Source organism: Protopterus annectens, chromosome 3.part1, assembly GCF_019279795.1.
Source record: "Protopterus annectens isolate FY-2018-M chromosome 3.part1, PAN1.0, whole genome shotgun sequence".
Taxonomy (NCBI): Eukaryota; Metazoa; Chordata; order Ceratodontiformes; family Protopteridae; genus Protopterus; species Protopterus annectens.
Genome location: NC_056732.1, coordinates 1,076,924,726 through 1,076,938,043, shown reverse-complemented (window position 1 = coordinate 1,076,938,043; position 13,318 = coordinate 1,076,924,726). Strand labels below are relative to the sequence as shown.

Below are 13,318 nucleotides of genomic sequence, written 5' to 3'. Positions count from 1 at the left end.
AACCCTGGTCATAACTCTGCTCTTTTCCTATTTTTCTCCACATGAAAGACAAGACAGCTACTTTAGTGTGCATTATCCATAACACTTGTAATAAAGTTACACAAATCAGACAACTCTGCTTATCATGTCTTCCTCCACTCTTTAAACAATCTAATCCTGTGAAGTGTACAAATTCCTTCCCAAACTGAAACCTGGATAGCATAATTTGATAATTTACTGCAAGAATTATTAAAAAAGAAATTCTGCTGATGCCACTGCCCACCCTGCTATATTGTTTCATTGATCTACTGACCTTAATCAGAGTCTCGGAAAAATACATTCACTGTACTGCTACGTAAAGGAAAATCTTTAACTGTATTAAACAGTTCCTGACCTAAAACTTTCCTTCCTTTGCTGATAGTTTTTCAAAAATGTGTTCACTCACAACTTCCCAAGCACTTGAAATTCAATATTATTTCCAAAGAGCAATATAGTTTCAAGACTAACCATAACAGTGACACTGTCCTACTTGACTTTGTAGTACACTGATGACCAATTATACCACATTCATAAGGCTGGAGCACTTCCTGCGTCTCCAAAGCATTATGACACAATAAGTTATCTTAGAAGCAGATACCAATCTGCCAGATGGATCAGAACAATTTCTGAGTCATTGTCATTTAGTACTGGAACCCCTCAGAGCTCTGTGCTGAAAGATCCCTGGGGTTTTCTAGCAGTAATCCATTTTTACAACCTCACTGAATGATATGACATGACCAACTACTGTGAGGATGGAAACCTGGTTCAATATTCTGACCAGACTTCTCAACTGTCCAGATTTTTGACTCATATTTTTGGTCCGTTCCTCATAAAATCTGAGGTTTTCTGTCAAATCAAAGTACTGAAGTCACTAAACAATGGCATACATTTGAGTTTTACACTTAATATTCTTCAGAAAATGCATGCTAACACAAATCATGTTATTCTGGCAACTCTCCAAGTTTACAACAGCAATATTTAAAACATGTTCCTATTTTAGGGCCTTTGTCCCTCCTCCCCATTTTAGCCATTGCCAGATTTCTTAACTACAAGATTGAGAGGTATGCTGATGACTCTGCTGCTTTTTCACAGAAAATGTTATAACTGCAATGACAACTGCTCTCTAATCCTTTTGCACTGATGTTAAGGCTCAAATGTATTGAACTTCACCTTAATATTTCAGAAAACCAAATCCATCCTTATCTCAGGAAATTTCCACATACTTGATTACTCTATATTCTCCATTACTAGGTAAGTATATATGGGAATGGTAACAAAAAATGCAATCTGAAATTTTTTTAACAAATTATTTCTTAAGCTAACACTCATAGTTAATTTTAATTTCTTTGTCCTACACTGCCATGTCATTGCCCTGATATTCTTCCTACCCACACAAACCATTGCAGTGTTATGCACGAAGGGGAAGCCTAATCACTCTGAAGTTTCCATTCAACTTGTTGGAGCTTGACGTAGGATATCAAGGCATCCAGTAAAGCATACACCTCTGCACACAGCATGGAAAGATCAGAATCCAAGAAAAATGGGGTATATATATATTTATTTTATTTAACTTTGACAGGGTTTGTGCCACTATATAGTCTGTAGTGATAAATACACAAGGATACATATGATGGCTGTATAAGAACATGTATATAACACAACATAACTTGACAGGTATACCACCATAAGCCAAATATTCATAAAAATCCAGTAAAGAAAGACAAATACACCCTGACCAAATACAGATACAGAGACAACTGAGTCCCTTGTTGATCCCGTGTCAGTGAACGATGGTATGGTGTGCTGCAGGTTATGGATACAAGTCCCAAATGAGAGGTAATATTACCTTTTTACTTCTATGATTCTAACAGTTTCTAAGCAGAGGACTTTTGCTGTGTGTGAGAGTGTGTCTGTCTGTAATTAGATTCTAATCACTACACTAGGGGTTACCAGCTGAAAAGATAAGGTTCAAAACTCAATACTCATTTATCCAGAGGCTCTTATTGGTCCAGTGGCAGTGACACCAATTGGAGGTCTTGGGTTTGAGTCCCAAATGATAGTTAATATTATCCCTTCATTTCTATGATTCTGACAGTGCCTAAGCTCTCACAAACATGTACAATATTAAAAGATTAAAACTGCAGGTATCTCTCCAAATTACAACAACATGGTACTCTTCAAAGTAAATAAAACACTGCCACTCATATGCTTAATGTGCACTTTTACACACAGCATGCAAGTAATAGCATCATAAAGTTAGCATCTTTGTTTATGCATACAAGTCAAGGTAAAAGTCATTTCTGATTTAATTGAACATTAATTATATCTGTACAACGGGAATTACAGTCTCAGATGCATTTTTAATCTTCAACATTTAGCCAAATTGCTCATTAAGGACCAATACACCACAAATTAAGTCTGTTTCTTTAATCTGAGACAGACAGTCAACTGCAAAATATACAAATCACTGAATAACAGTACATCTGTTTTTTTCATTGATCTGAGTTTGAGGTATTTGACCTTCACGGATTACTAACTTAATAAGCAACTAATCCACTTGTAAAAGCAAGATCTCTAACTAATCTTACATTTTTTCTACATCAGATTATTAAAGGTGTAACATATAGCTTAACAGCTCAAGCTGGCAATAAAATAATTCGTTTTTCAATCTTGCATAAAAAGGATGCTGTAGAATAAACTGTTAATATACTACACATCTTTACGTTCACTGCAAAAGCTTATTACCACTGGCATATCTACAAATCAGTTACATACCTTCCGTATTTTATAAAAGGGTCAGTATGCCAGGAAAATCACTTGTGATATGATTGCCTGGAATCAACTTTCTACACTGCATTTACAAGGGAACCATAGCTCTTAACCTTCCATCTCCAAAATGAGGCACACTACCTTTCATAATGTGGAATAAATAGGCAAAATGTGGAACACTTACCAACAGCTTACTAACAACTTCATCTAGGAAGCTCATATGATGGCTATAATGGTCATACTTTTTAATTATATAATAGCTATTTTAATGAATTAGTATTTCTCAGTTCGATTTACCACAGATATCAGTTAAAAATTGCTAACACACTGAACGTGTGACAGATCCTTTCAATGTCGAACCTTGAGGAACATGAATGTTTTAAGACCTCAAATAAGGACCATTCGTCATAATGAAGTATACTTGAGAGGCATCAAGGGAACAGTGATACAGCTTGTACCGGCAGTGCTGAACAGGCTCCATAAGTACAAGTCAGTGAATCACACTGCTATCTGCCACAAAATATATATTACCAAATGCAATTTATAAGCATACAAAACAGACCCACAGATATCCATTAATGAAAAGACACATGCAATAGGCTGCATTTACATTTAAGGAATACAAGGTGCAATTCCATCTTAAACATACAAAAAACATGGACTGAATGCAGTTCACGAGCAGCAAAAAAAGGTAATCACTTCCATATGATTATGAAAAAAACAGACATGCCAAACTAAGATAGATGAAAACTAGAGATAAGATTAACTCATTCCCTCCAATCGAGCTCTGCAAGTTTGCACTGTAACTTCCAATGGGCGGAGCCTAAGCTTTATGCTAGAATCAAATTCTGTCCTACATTTCGAACAAATATACAGCTCTCTGGAACCATGGGTATTATTAAAAAAGTGTAAATGACAAACTCTTCAGCACAAATAATTTTTATAGGGATAGTATTCTTTAGCTTCTAGGTTTTAAACTAGATTTTATAAGTCAAATAACTGCTAAAAAGCACCAGGCTTTTCATAGCGCAAACCCTACGCAAAAGTCACTTCTTAAGAGCCTGTATAAGAAATAGTAGAGAGAAGGGGAGAGGAAGGAGGATGTTAACCTAGTCGTGTAGCTTACATGGCTTAAACCAGAAATTTTTGTTAAGAATCGTGGTGGGCATTCAAGCTGTAACAATGCTTATACGGCACTGTATACATAAAAAGCTTTCCAATACAAATTACAAAATAATTCAGTCAAAAGCTTCCAAAGAAACAGCATAAATCTGTTCATGAATTTAAGATGAACAATTCTTTGGTTTCTACATCCTTTACCTGACAGGATTACTCACTACAAGACATGCATCTGGAGCATTTCTCCCCGGGCCTCCGCTGAAAACAGGCTCTGTGGAACCTAGTCGGGCATTCCCGGTCAACAAATGATAAATAAATAAATAAAAATAAAATGACATAAAATGCAGTCATGGTCACTAGATGGACTTCGGTAGAATTTTTAGAGGCCTGTTAAATGGGGGTAGACATGAAAGCTGTGGTTACTTTCCATAACACTAGGTATTTGAGTTCATAGGATTGAAGACGTAAGCATTAGGACTGCTTGGCTCATAAAATTTCCCAAGTTCCTAACCCTAATCACAGTTCCCATAATACACTACTCTGTAAATCTCTTCACTCAGCTCCAATGTCTGGAATTCAAGGATAACATGCAGGCTTTCACAGTTTATGCACAGCCTGTGATTACCATCTTGGGGGGTGCACAGCTAGAGAGTGAAAAGTAGGATTCCTTTTCTGAGATGTCACTCAGGCAGTGTCAGACTTGGGAATTTTTGCTCACAGTTAATACTCAGAGGGACGGACTACAAAATCTGCCTTCTGAGGTACAGGGACTACACTAACAGGATGTTCTCATGCACGATGTTTGTCCTAGAAATGGCCCACTAATGAAGAAGCCACCCAGAATGACTACTGAGCTCCTTTACATGCCTGCCGGTGGTGATGATGGGCCATCCTCCTTTCTTCTGTGTAAGTTTTAGAGCATGACCACAGCTGATGTAATTGAGCGAAAAACTTTATTGTATTCATTGATAAAGGCTGAATAGCCGAAACCGGTCTGGATTTGGAGGAATTATAAATAAATAATCATTATTTCTTCATTACTGCGTGTTCACTATCGTTTTTGCTGGTCGTTGGTGGTTTACATTGTTGGTTTGACCCTGCATGCCATCCTTGCGGAGCGTATGGTTGTTTGCTGATCATGTGAAGTGTACCTGTCTAGTTCTGGGTTCACAGAACAAAAACATGTGAGCTTAAAATCTGAGGAGTTTACATAAATCTGTTTTAGTCTGGCTGCAAAGGGCCTTTATGAGCTAAGATATTGTGAAACCATAAACAGTGATTGTTAAAATGATCACCAAATTAAGCCATTACAAATATTTCATTAGAAGGTTAAACAGTAGTCACTGACCACCTGACTTAATCAGCATATCTTGCAATGAGCAGTAAGCAAGTGATATTCAATGTCTACCTTCTTCTGAACTGAAACTGGCTATCACTCCTGGTGCTTAGCTACAATACTCCTTACAGCTTAGCCTAAGGTTTTCTGAACACCACCTTCACCTCTCTCCTGGAGAATATGTACTATCAGAGCAAATGCTAGGCTAAGACAGAGTGCATGATATTCAAAATGCAGAATGATGGTCATAATATTCCTAATACAATCACAACAGTATCTCATGCTTTAAGAACTAAAATGTCCATTCTGAAGCTTAATACGTACAAAATATTGATCAACCAACATGAAAAGTGCTAAATGCTACAGCAATAAAATCACTAAAACATAGACGGAACCAAGAGCGGATAAGGACTTATTATTCACTCCACATGCTCACCCTGTAAAATGTGCTGATTCTGTACCCTGAGCCCACAGGATTTTTGCAGATGCTTCAGTTTCATCCTACATACCAAAGATATGCAACAAGTGAGTTAGCAATCCTCCAAACAACCTGCAGGTATGTGTACCATATGTGAATGTGTGTGTGTGTGTGTGTGTGTGTGTGTGTGTGTGTGTGTGTGTAGCCTGCAACAAACTATTGCCTTACCTAGGCTTAAAATCAGACAGCCAAGAAAGGCTTCAGCACCCCCATGACCCTGAGCCACATTAAGCCGTCACTGGATAATGAACGAATCTTCTAATTCCAATGTGCTTCTGATGCTTTCTCCGAATTATCCAAGTACTCTTGTGAAATTCTAATAGTTTGTCAGATTTCAGGAAATTAACTGCTACTACATCTTAAGTTCCATTACTACCATGCCTATATCAACTAAAAGAATTCCACATTCCATGTGCTCTTAGCCTATAATTCAACTTTTTTCTTAGCATTAAATTTCGGCTATCAATCTGTAATTAATTTACTCAATTTTGCTTGGGTGCCTTAATCTTCCTGTCCACCTCAAGCATCTATACTGCTGGTACGGCAGGGCTACCCACTCAATGGTGTGAACCTTGGCACTAGATGATTGTCACTGTTGAAGTGACACCCCAAACCCTTGTGCAAAAATGGGAAAAGGGGTTGTGGATGGATGGACCACAAAAATGTGTGTACACTAGCAAATAAACCAAAATACAAGAAATAAGAATGTGTTGCTTATGTCCTTGGTAACTCATAATAAACAACGTTCCATATGTCATTGTAAAACTTTGTGGAGTTGTGTTTGAATGCAATAAGTAGCAATCACAAGCCAAATACGCTGCCAAGAAAACAAATACTGATATGATACCATATGCAACTAATCTGGCATCAAACAGGACATACCTTGATGCTGCTATCTCCACCTTGGTTCTTGCAACAGCAGCTGCTCGCTGGGCTCCTTCAACAGCTCGCTCCACCTTTTCTTTGGTTTTGGTGTTTTTAATGGGTATAAGCTGCTTCCTAATTCCTCGAACTAAGACATTGTTTTTGTACTTTCCTTCCTCCTTGGAACCATCTGGAAATATTGTGCAACCATAGCCATGCCTCTTATTATTCATCCACTCTCCCTCATACTTCATACCATTTGAGCGTTCACTAACACCAAACCCATAGCGTTTATCATTCTTCCATTCTCCCATGTAGGTCTCAGTCGTGGTAGCATCAACATGATCTTCTACAGGATTGTAGTCACAGTCAGCATCCCCATAGCTTATCGTGGAGTTGGCATCACTAGAACTAATTCGGCTCATAGTAGCTTCACTCCTGACAGAGCTGCGTTTGCTGGATATTGAGGACTTGGATTCAGATTTTTTCATTTTTAGACTACCGAGCAATGATCCTCTTCTGAACAGACCTTTTTTCTTTCCAGTCATAACTTCAGAGTCGCTGTGAAAATTCAGGACAAACCCGCCTCGAGTGCCAGCAGGGCTATCTGTAGAAGTGTCATGTAGAACACTGCCATTGCTTTGCTCACTACGTAGGGAAGCAAGTGAGGTTCGGAGCGGCGAGCGAATGACAGTGGCCATACCATAAGGCACACTCTGACGAACACCATATCCATGTCTCATGCCTCCTAGCCATTGTCCCTGATAAGTACCTTTAGAACAAAAAAAAAAAGAGAACACAAATTAGTAACAATCAGATAGTTAGTCTTACAAAAGATGATCAGAACTTCACAACTTTGCATTAGAAGACACTGACAAAATACTTTAGTACTGTTAATCTCAGAAACCTGAAACTACCAGGTGGCCGAATGGTGGTGCAGCAGTTAGCGTTGCCTCTTCACAGCAAGAGGTTCACCGGTTCGATTCTCAGCTGGAGTGCCTTCTGTGCAGAGTCTGCATGATGGTGCCGTAGTTAGCGTTGCCACAAAGGTGGCTAAGGACTTTCAAAACTCTTTAGTACAATATTTAATTTCAATCTTCCTGAAAAGCAACACACACACTCTATCCCTGACGCCATTTGAGCTTAAAAGCAAAACGTATATAATCTCTTTCTTTTCTGATGAGCACTTTACACCTCAAACTGCAGACTTGCAAGGAACACTGGAAAAGAAAATAATCCGATTAAGAACTATTCTTTGTGGAATAGGTTTTGTAAAACTTTTCAGTTCAAAGTGAGAAAAAATTTAATTTGCCTAGACAAGCACATCTATATATATTACAAACTACATATAATTACATAAATATAATACACACATATAAATACTCACATAAAAACACACACATTTTATCATTTTATATGTATATATATATATATATATATATATATATATATATATATATATATATATGGGTCTAGGACATTTCACCGAAAGCACATTTCACCTAAACTCAAATTGGTGTGCACTTTTCACTGAAAGCTCAATTCACCTAAAACACAATTCACCAAAACACATTTCACCTAAAGTTGTAGGTGGCCTTGTCCCCACTGCAGTGCAACCCTGGAGTTAGTATATATAGTAGGGGGTGTGGGGGCATAGCCCCCCACATATGTTAAATATTTTGAACTATATACATGGAAACTTGCAATTTCAATATATTACTCTTTTCCAAACATAATATATACTTAAAATATGTGGGGGGCTACGCCCCACACAAGCATCCTACTATATATACTAACTCCAGGGTAGCACTAAAGTGGGGACAAGGCCATCTCAAACTTTAGGTGAAATGTTTTTCGGTGAATTGAGTTTTAGGTAAATTGTGCTTTCAGTGATTTGTGTTCAGTCATTTGTGTTTAGGTGAAATGTGCTTTCGGTGAAATGTCCTAGACCCATATATACATATAAATATACACAATACACAAATATAGAAGACTGAACATTGTAATTAAATCAAAATGTGCTTCAACAAAGTATTAGTTTAAGGGTGTGCACACAGAAAATATTAGTTTAAAGGTGTGCACACTTATGCAGCTAGCGAATTGTATGTTTTTTTTTTTATATTTTTTCCCCCAAAAGATCTGTTTCTTTTTCAATTGAATTGTACAGGTTATAGGTCACATTAATGGTGAGAAAAATTTTAAAATTAATTATTGTGGTCTCATTTTTTTATATCACAAAAACTAAGCATTTTAACAGGGGTGTGTAAACTTTTTATATACACTGTATATATGCATGTATACATATATATATATATATATATATATATATACACACACACATATATATGTGCGTGTGTGTATAAGTATAAATATATACACACACACACACACACACACACACACACACACACACACACACACAAATATACATACACAAATATACACACACATATATATTTATTACACACACACCACAAATGTTTGTATGTGTGACTTGTTGAATGGACATTTTTGTCAAGTGTTTGTTTTGGGTACTTATTACATCAGTTTACATACTGTTTTGATTTTTACCCACCTGACTGTATGAATAAAGCACATGCAAAAATAAAATTAAGTGTGTTCAGTAGAGTGCATTAGCTGCTTTTCAAGACCTAGATGGAGGTTGGCAGGTCTTGTATTCCTCCTCATAGGGCACATTCTGCCCAATACAGCCTTCACAGGCATACAAAACTATCTTCTCAGACACCTAATTTGCACTGTAGTTTCTGGAGACTAATGGTAATGTGTGAAGCTGTACTACAGCCAAAGAACACACACACGTCTTCTTTTGGCTTTTCCCTTTAGGGGTCACCACATTGGAACAACAGCCCACAGAATGATTGGCAGTGGAGTTTTACGGTATTGAGTTGACAACCCGGTGCCCAATCATCCACAGAAGGCACACACACGCACACCTAGGGCCAATTTAGAGGGTTCAATCCACCTCCATCCAGTGTTTGGGATGTGGGAGGAAACAAGAACACCCGAAGGAAACCCACACAACCACAGCGAGGACATACAGATTCCGCACAGAAGGCACTCCAGCTGAGAATCGAACTGGTGAACCTCTTGCTGTGAAGTGGCAAAGCTAACTGCTGCACCACCATTCGGCCACCCAAAAGAACACAGACACTGTGCAGGACTCTAATTCAGATACATATGCAATACAACCTGCAGGAAGTCCTTCTGTGTAGCCTTAAAATAATTGTTAATTATGTTGCCCATTAGTAAATCAGACAGAAAATCTACAGAGCATACAAGTATATTGGAGTGTTGCACTCCAGATCAGTAAAATTAAAAAAGCATTAATGTCATTTTTACTACGAGTAGTTATTTATTTCCTCCATTACTAATTACAAATGTCTGTATAACCCAAGTTACCACTGGTCTGCACATCTGTGCACTTGAACTACAACTGTGCCTTCAGACTGGGTAAGACCAGCATGGATCCATTTATTTGCCACTAGATTTGTCTAATCAGCCAGCCAGGATGTCCTGATTCAATTAGTTGCATCAAAGTTCCATCTCAGTTGCAGAGCTTTTCAGTCCAACAGTATGTGTTCTTGCAAAATAAATTTCAGTACTGGATCGAATCTGCTTCTAATATTTGAAACTGCTATAACTCACTTAGAAATCCAAGATCTATAATGTGTTACAAGTCAGATGTTGCCAAAAACAGCAACAAATTTAGTAATGGATTATTTTCTGTTTTCATGAATACACAATTCATTACATTAAACTTCCTTTAATAAATCATATAAAAGGTGTTATTCCACAGCACTTAGTTTATGCCCATGACACAATTTAAATTGTTGCTGTATAACTTAGTTTAGCTTAGTTTGGTTAATTTTATCTTGTACACTGTTGAAGAATGCACACTGAACATTTGATTGCAGTTTGTTTCCACAGTAATGTATTCTCTTCTAAATGTAGATACATAACTTAAAATTAACTTAAGCATACTGTTTAGCAAATGCGTATTTAATGATCAAGGCCATGAGATTACATTGATTAGCATAATCAAATTCCATTTTCATAAACTGAAATTCTAGGGATTATTACTGTAAATTCTGGTCACCATGGTGATTCTATTACATTTCAGTGCTTCTTTACATAAGCAAGGAGAAAAAAAGCTTAAACACAGAGGAGTAAGATTTGCATTAATATACATACTCCATATATAAAAGAAATACAATCTCAGATTATGACTGCACTTCACTGATTATCCCACAAAATACATTGCTTGTAAGTATTCAGGTAGCCTGAATTCTGCACTTTCCTGGATTTTTACATTGGATTAATAACTATTATTTATATTTGCTGACTTAATTTTAACCTAAAACCCACATATCTAGATTTCAGAAATAATTTATCAGTTAGTTTGTTATATTATGAGCCATTAACTGTGGCTATCCCAAGTGCTTTGGATTTCTAATTACCATGACAGGAATGGGCCCTATTCTGAAATCAAGGTACAATATTAGAGTTCATAAAATAAATATTGTTTCAATCTCTGATGTAAGCCAAAAGTACTCTTCTCAGCACCTGCAATGTGCCCAGAATTACGTCCTTCTATAATGCATATAGGGTTACAGTTATTGGCAGCATATTTAAATATGACTGTAGATTCTTTTATCAGTGCCATAGCTCCTGCTACTACTGGAACTGTCTGGTTATCTTTCTTCCAAATTGCTCTCATTTCTGCTTGCAAATTCTGGTATTTCATAACTTTGTGTCTCTCTTTACGTAAGACTCTATAATCACTAAGTGTAGCATTTCAATGCTCAATGCTACTTTTGTCTTTTTTTCCAAGGACTACTATATCGGGTTTTCTTGCATCATGGTTGATCCCATGGGATATAAATTCATCACTCCATACAATACTTTGTGGTTCGTTTTCCAATGCTTCTCAGCTACATTTCTGTTGTAGTGTTTGCACAATCCCCAATGCAACAATCTTGCCACATAATAAAGTCTTACCACATTACTATATCTTTCATAGGTTCATAGGTAGGTATGAGGCTATCTGCCCGAGGGCATTTATAAGCCTAGCCAGAGTGTGTCAGCTTTCGCCACCCCATTGATTAATTAACTGAGCCTCTGTCAAGCACAGCCAATGAAGTGATCCCAGGGGTGTATTTCCATGTCCTCAGACCACCAACACACATCCGTACATGTGGTATGACATGTAATGAAACAACACCAAGTAACCTTTGACTAGTGGACTGTACCTAGCCCTACAACAACTGTACTCATGTACTGACACAGTTACATTATGTGTTATGCAATGCAATTATACTATTGTTTGTAACCAGGTCAGCTGTACACATACCAGGGTCCCTCGGATATTGACAGCATTAACAGATGACTGTTGCTGTGCACCATTGAGTGTGTACACAGCCTGACATGAAGCTATGATTGTATGAGATGTTTATGTGGGGAGCAGATTGTTTTGACATTTGTGTAGGATATAACCTGTAATGTGGACAGGTCCCATGCAGGCTGTACGTATGGCATTAGAGAGTGCAGCTTGTACCTGCATAATTGTTATTACAGGGGCTCTGTAGTGTACATGGATATGTGAATGTGTACCTGTTTGGGGGGGCAGTGTGTTTATGTTATCCAAGACCCTATCTGGCTCAACAGGTGCTATTTCCATAGGTGCAGTACCTCTCATGCCATATTGCTGTGAAGCACAGCAGGCCTGGTTGCTGCCATTATATTTCATGACACAGCTATGGAATCCTCTGTGTTTGGCCTCATAATATGTGGATGAGTAGTTTCACAGTAGCGTTGCGAGGCATTATATGGTGTATCTGCATCTTACTGAGGCTGACCATGGATCAGCTTCCACTCGTGTGTTGACCCTTGCAACAGTTACTACCTTCTGTGGTACAGTTTAAGGCAGGGTACCACCAGTTTGCCTTCATGGTTGTGTTTGTTTGAATCCTGTTTCTGTTTCAATGGCACGATCACTGCACATATGTGAGTGCCTTAAGTGCACAGTAAACAGTCTCTCTGCCATGAATGTATCACACCCAACAACAAAATATGTGACTGTTTCCTATTCTGTTTTACAGAACCTGTATTTGTCTGTTTCACCCACATTTGCAAGTGGACTCTGTAAACCAGCATGTACATAATCCACTGTTGTGGACCACCCGTATTATCTTTTCATCTTTTGATTTCAAATCACCTCTCCTTAGCCATTCCTGCATCAAATCGTGCTCGATATGCTGTTGTTCCAGAAGATCTCTATACTTGACACTATATTTGTGGATTTTCCAACAGTTTTTCCTTCATGTCCAATCAAGTTCCATAATTTCTCTTCCTCATTCCTTTTTAATTTCTTTGAGTCTTTTGGGTTTCTAATACCATGACAGGAATGGACCCCATTCCTAAGTCAAAGTATGATTAAAGTTTGAGAAATTATTATTGTTTCAATCTTTGATGTTAACAAAAAGTGTTCTTTGCAGCACCCACAATGTGCCCAGTAGTGACTTCTTCTGCAATTCATATGGCGTTACATGTACAGGTAGCATATCTAAATAAGACTGTAAATTACTTTTTATGAGACCTATTGCTCCTACAACTACTGGAACTGTCTGTGTATCCTTCTTCCACATTGCCCTTGTTTCTGCCTGCAAATCCCGGTATTTCACGACTTTGTGTCTCTTTCTGTACGTAAGACACTA

General features: G+C 37.7%; 1 protein-coding gene across 4 annotated transcripts in view; it reads right to left on the bottom strand.

The window, feature by feature from the left end:
- Positions 1 to 13,318, bottom strand: part of JPH1 (junctophilin 1) — a 780,529-nt gene that overhangs the window by 759,331 nt on the left and 7,880 nt on the right. For all 4 annotated transcript variants that reach the window (XM_044067217.1, XM_044067215.1, XM_044067213.1 and 1 more), the window contains exon 2: positions 6,603 to 7,356. In XM_044067217.1, the coding sequence (XP_043923152.1) occupies positions 6,603 to 7,356 (754 nt within the window). The remainder of the gene's footprint in view (positions 1 to 6,602; positions 7,357 to 13,318) is intronic.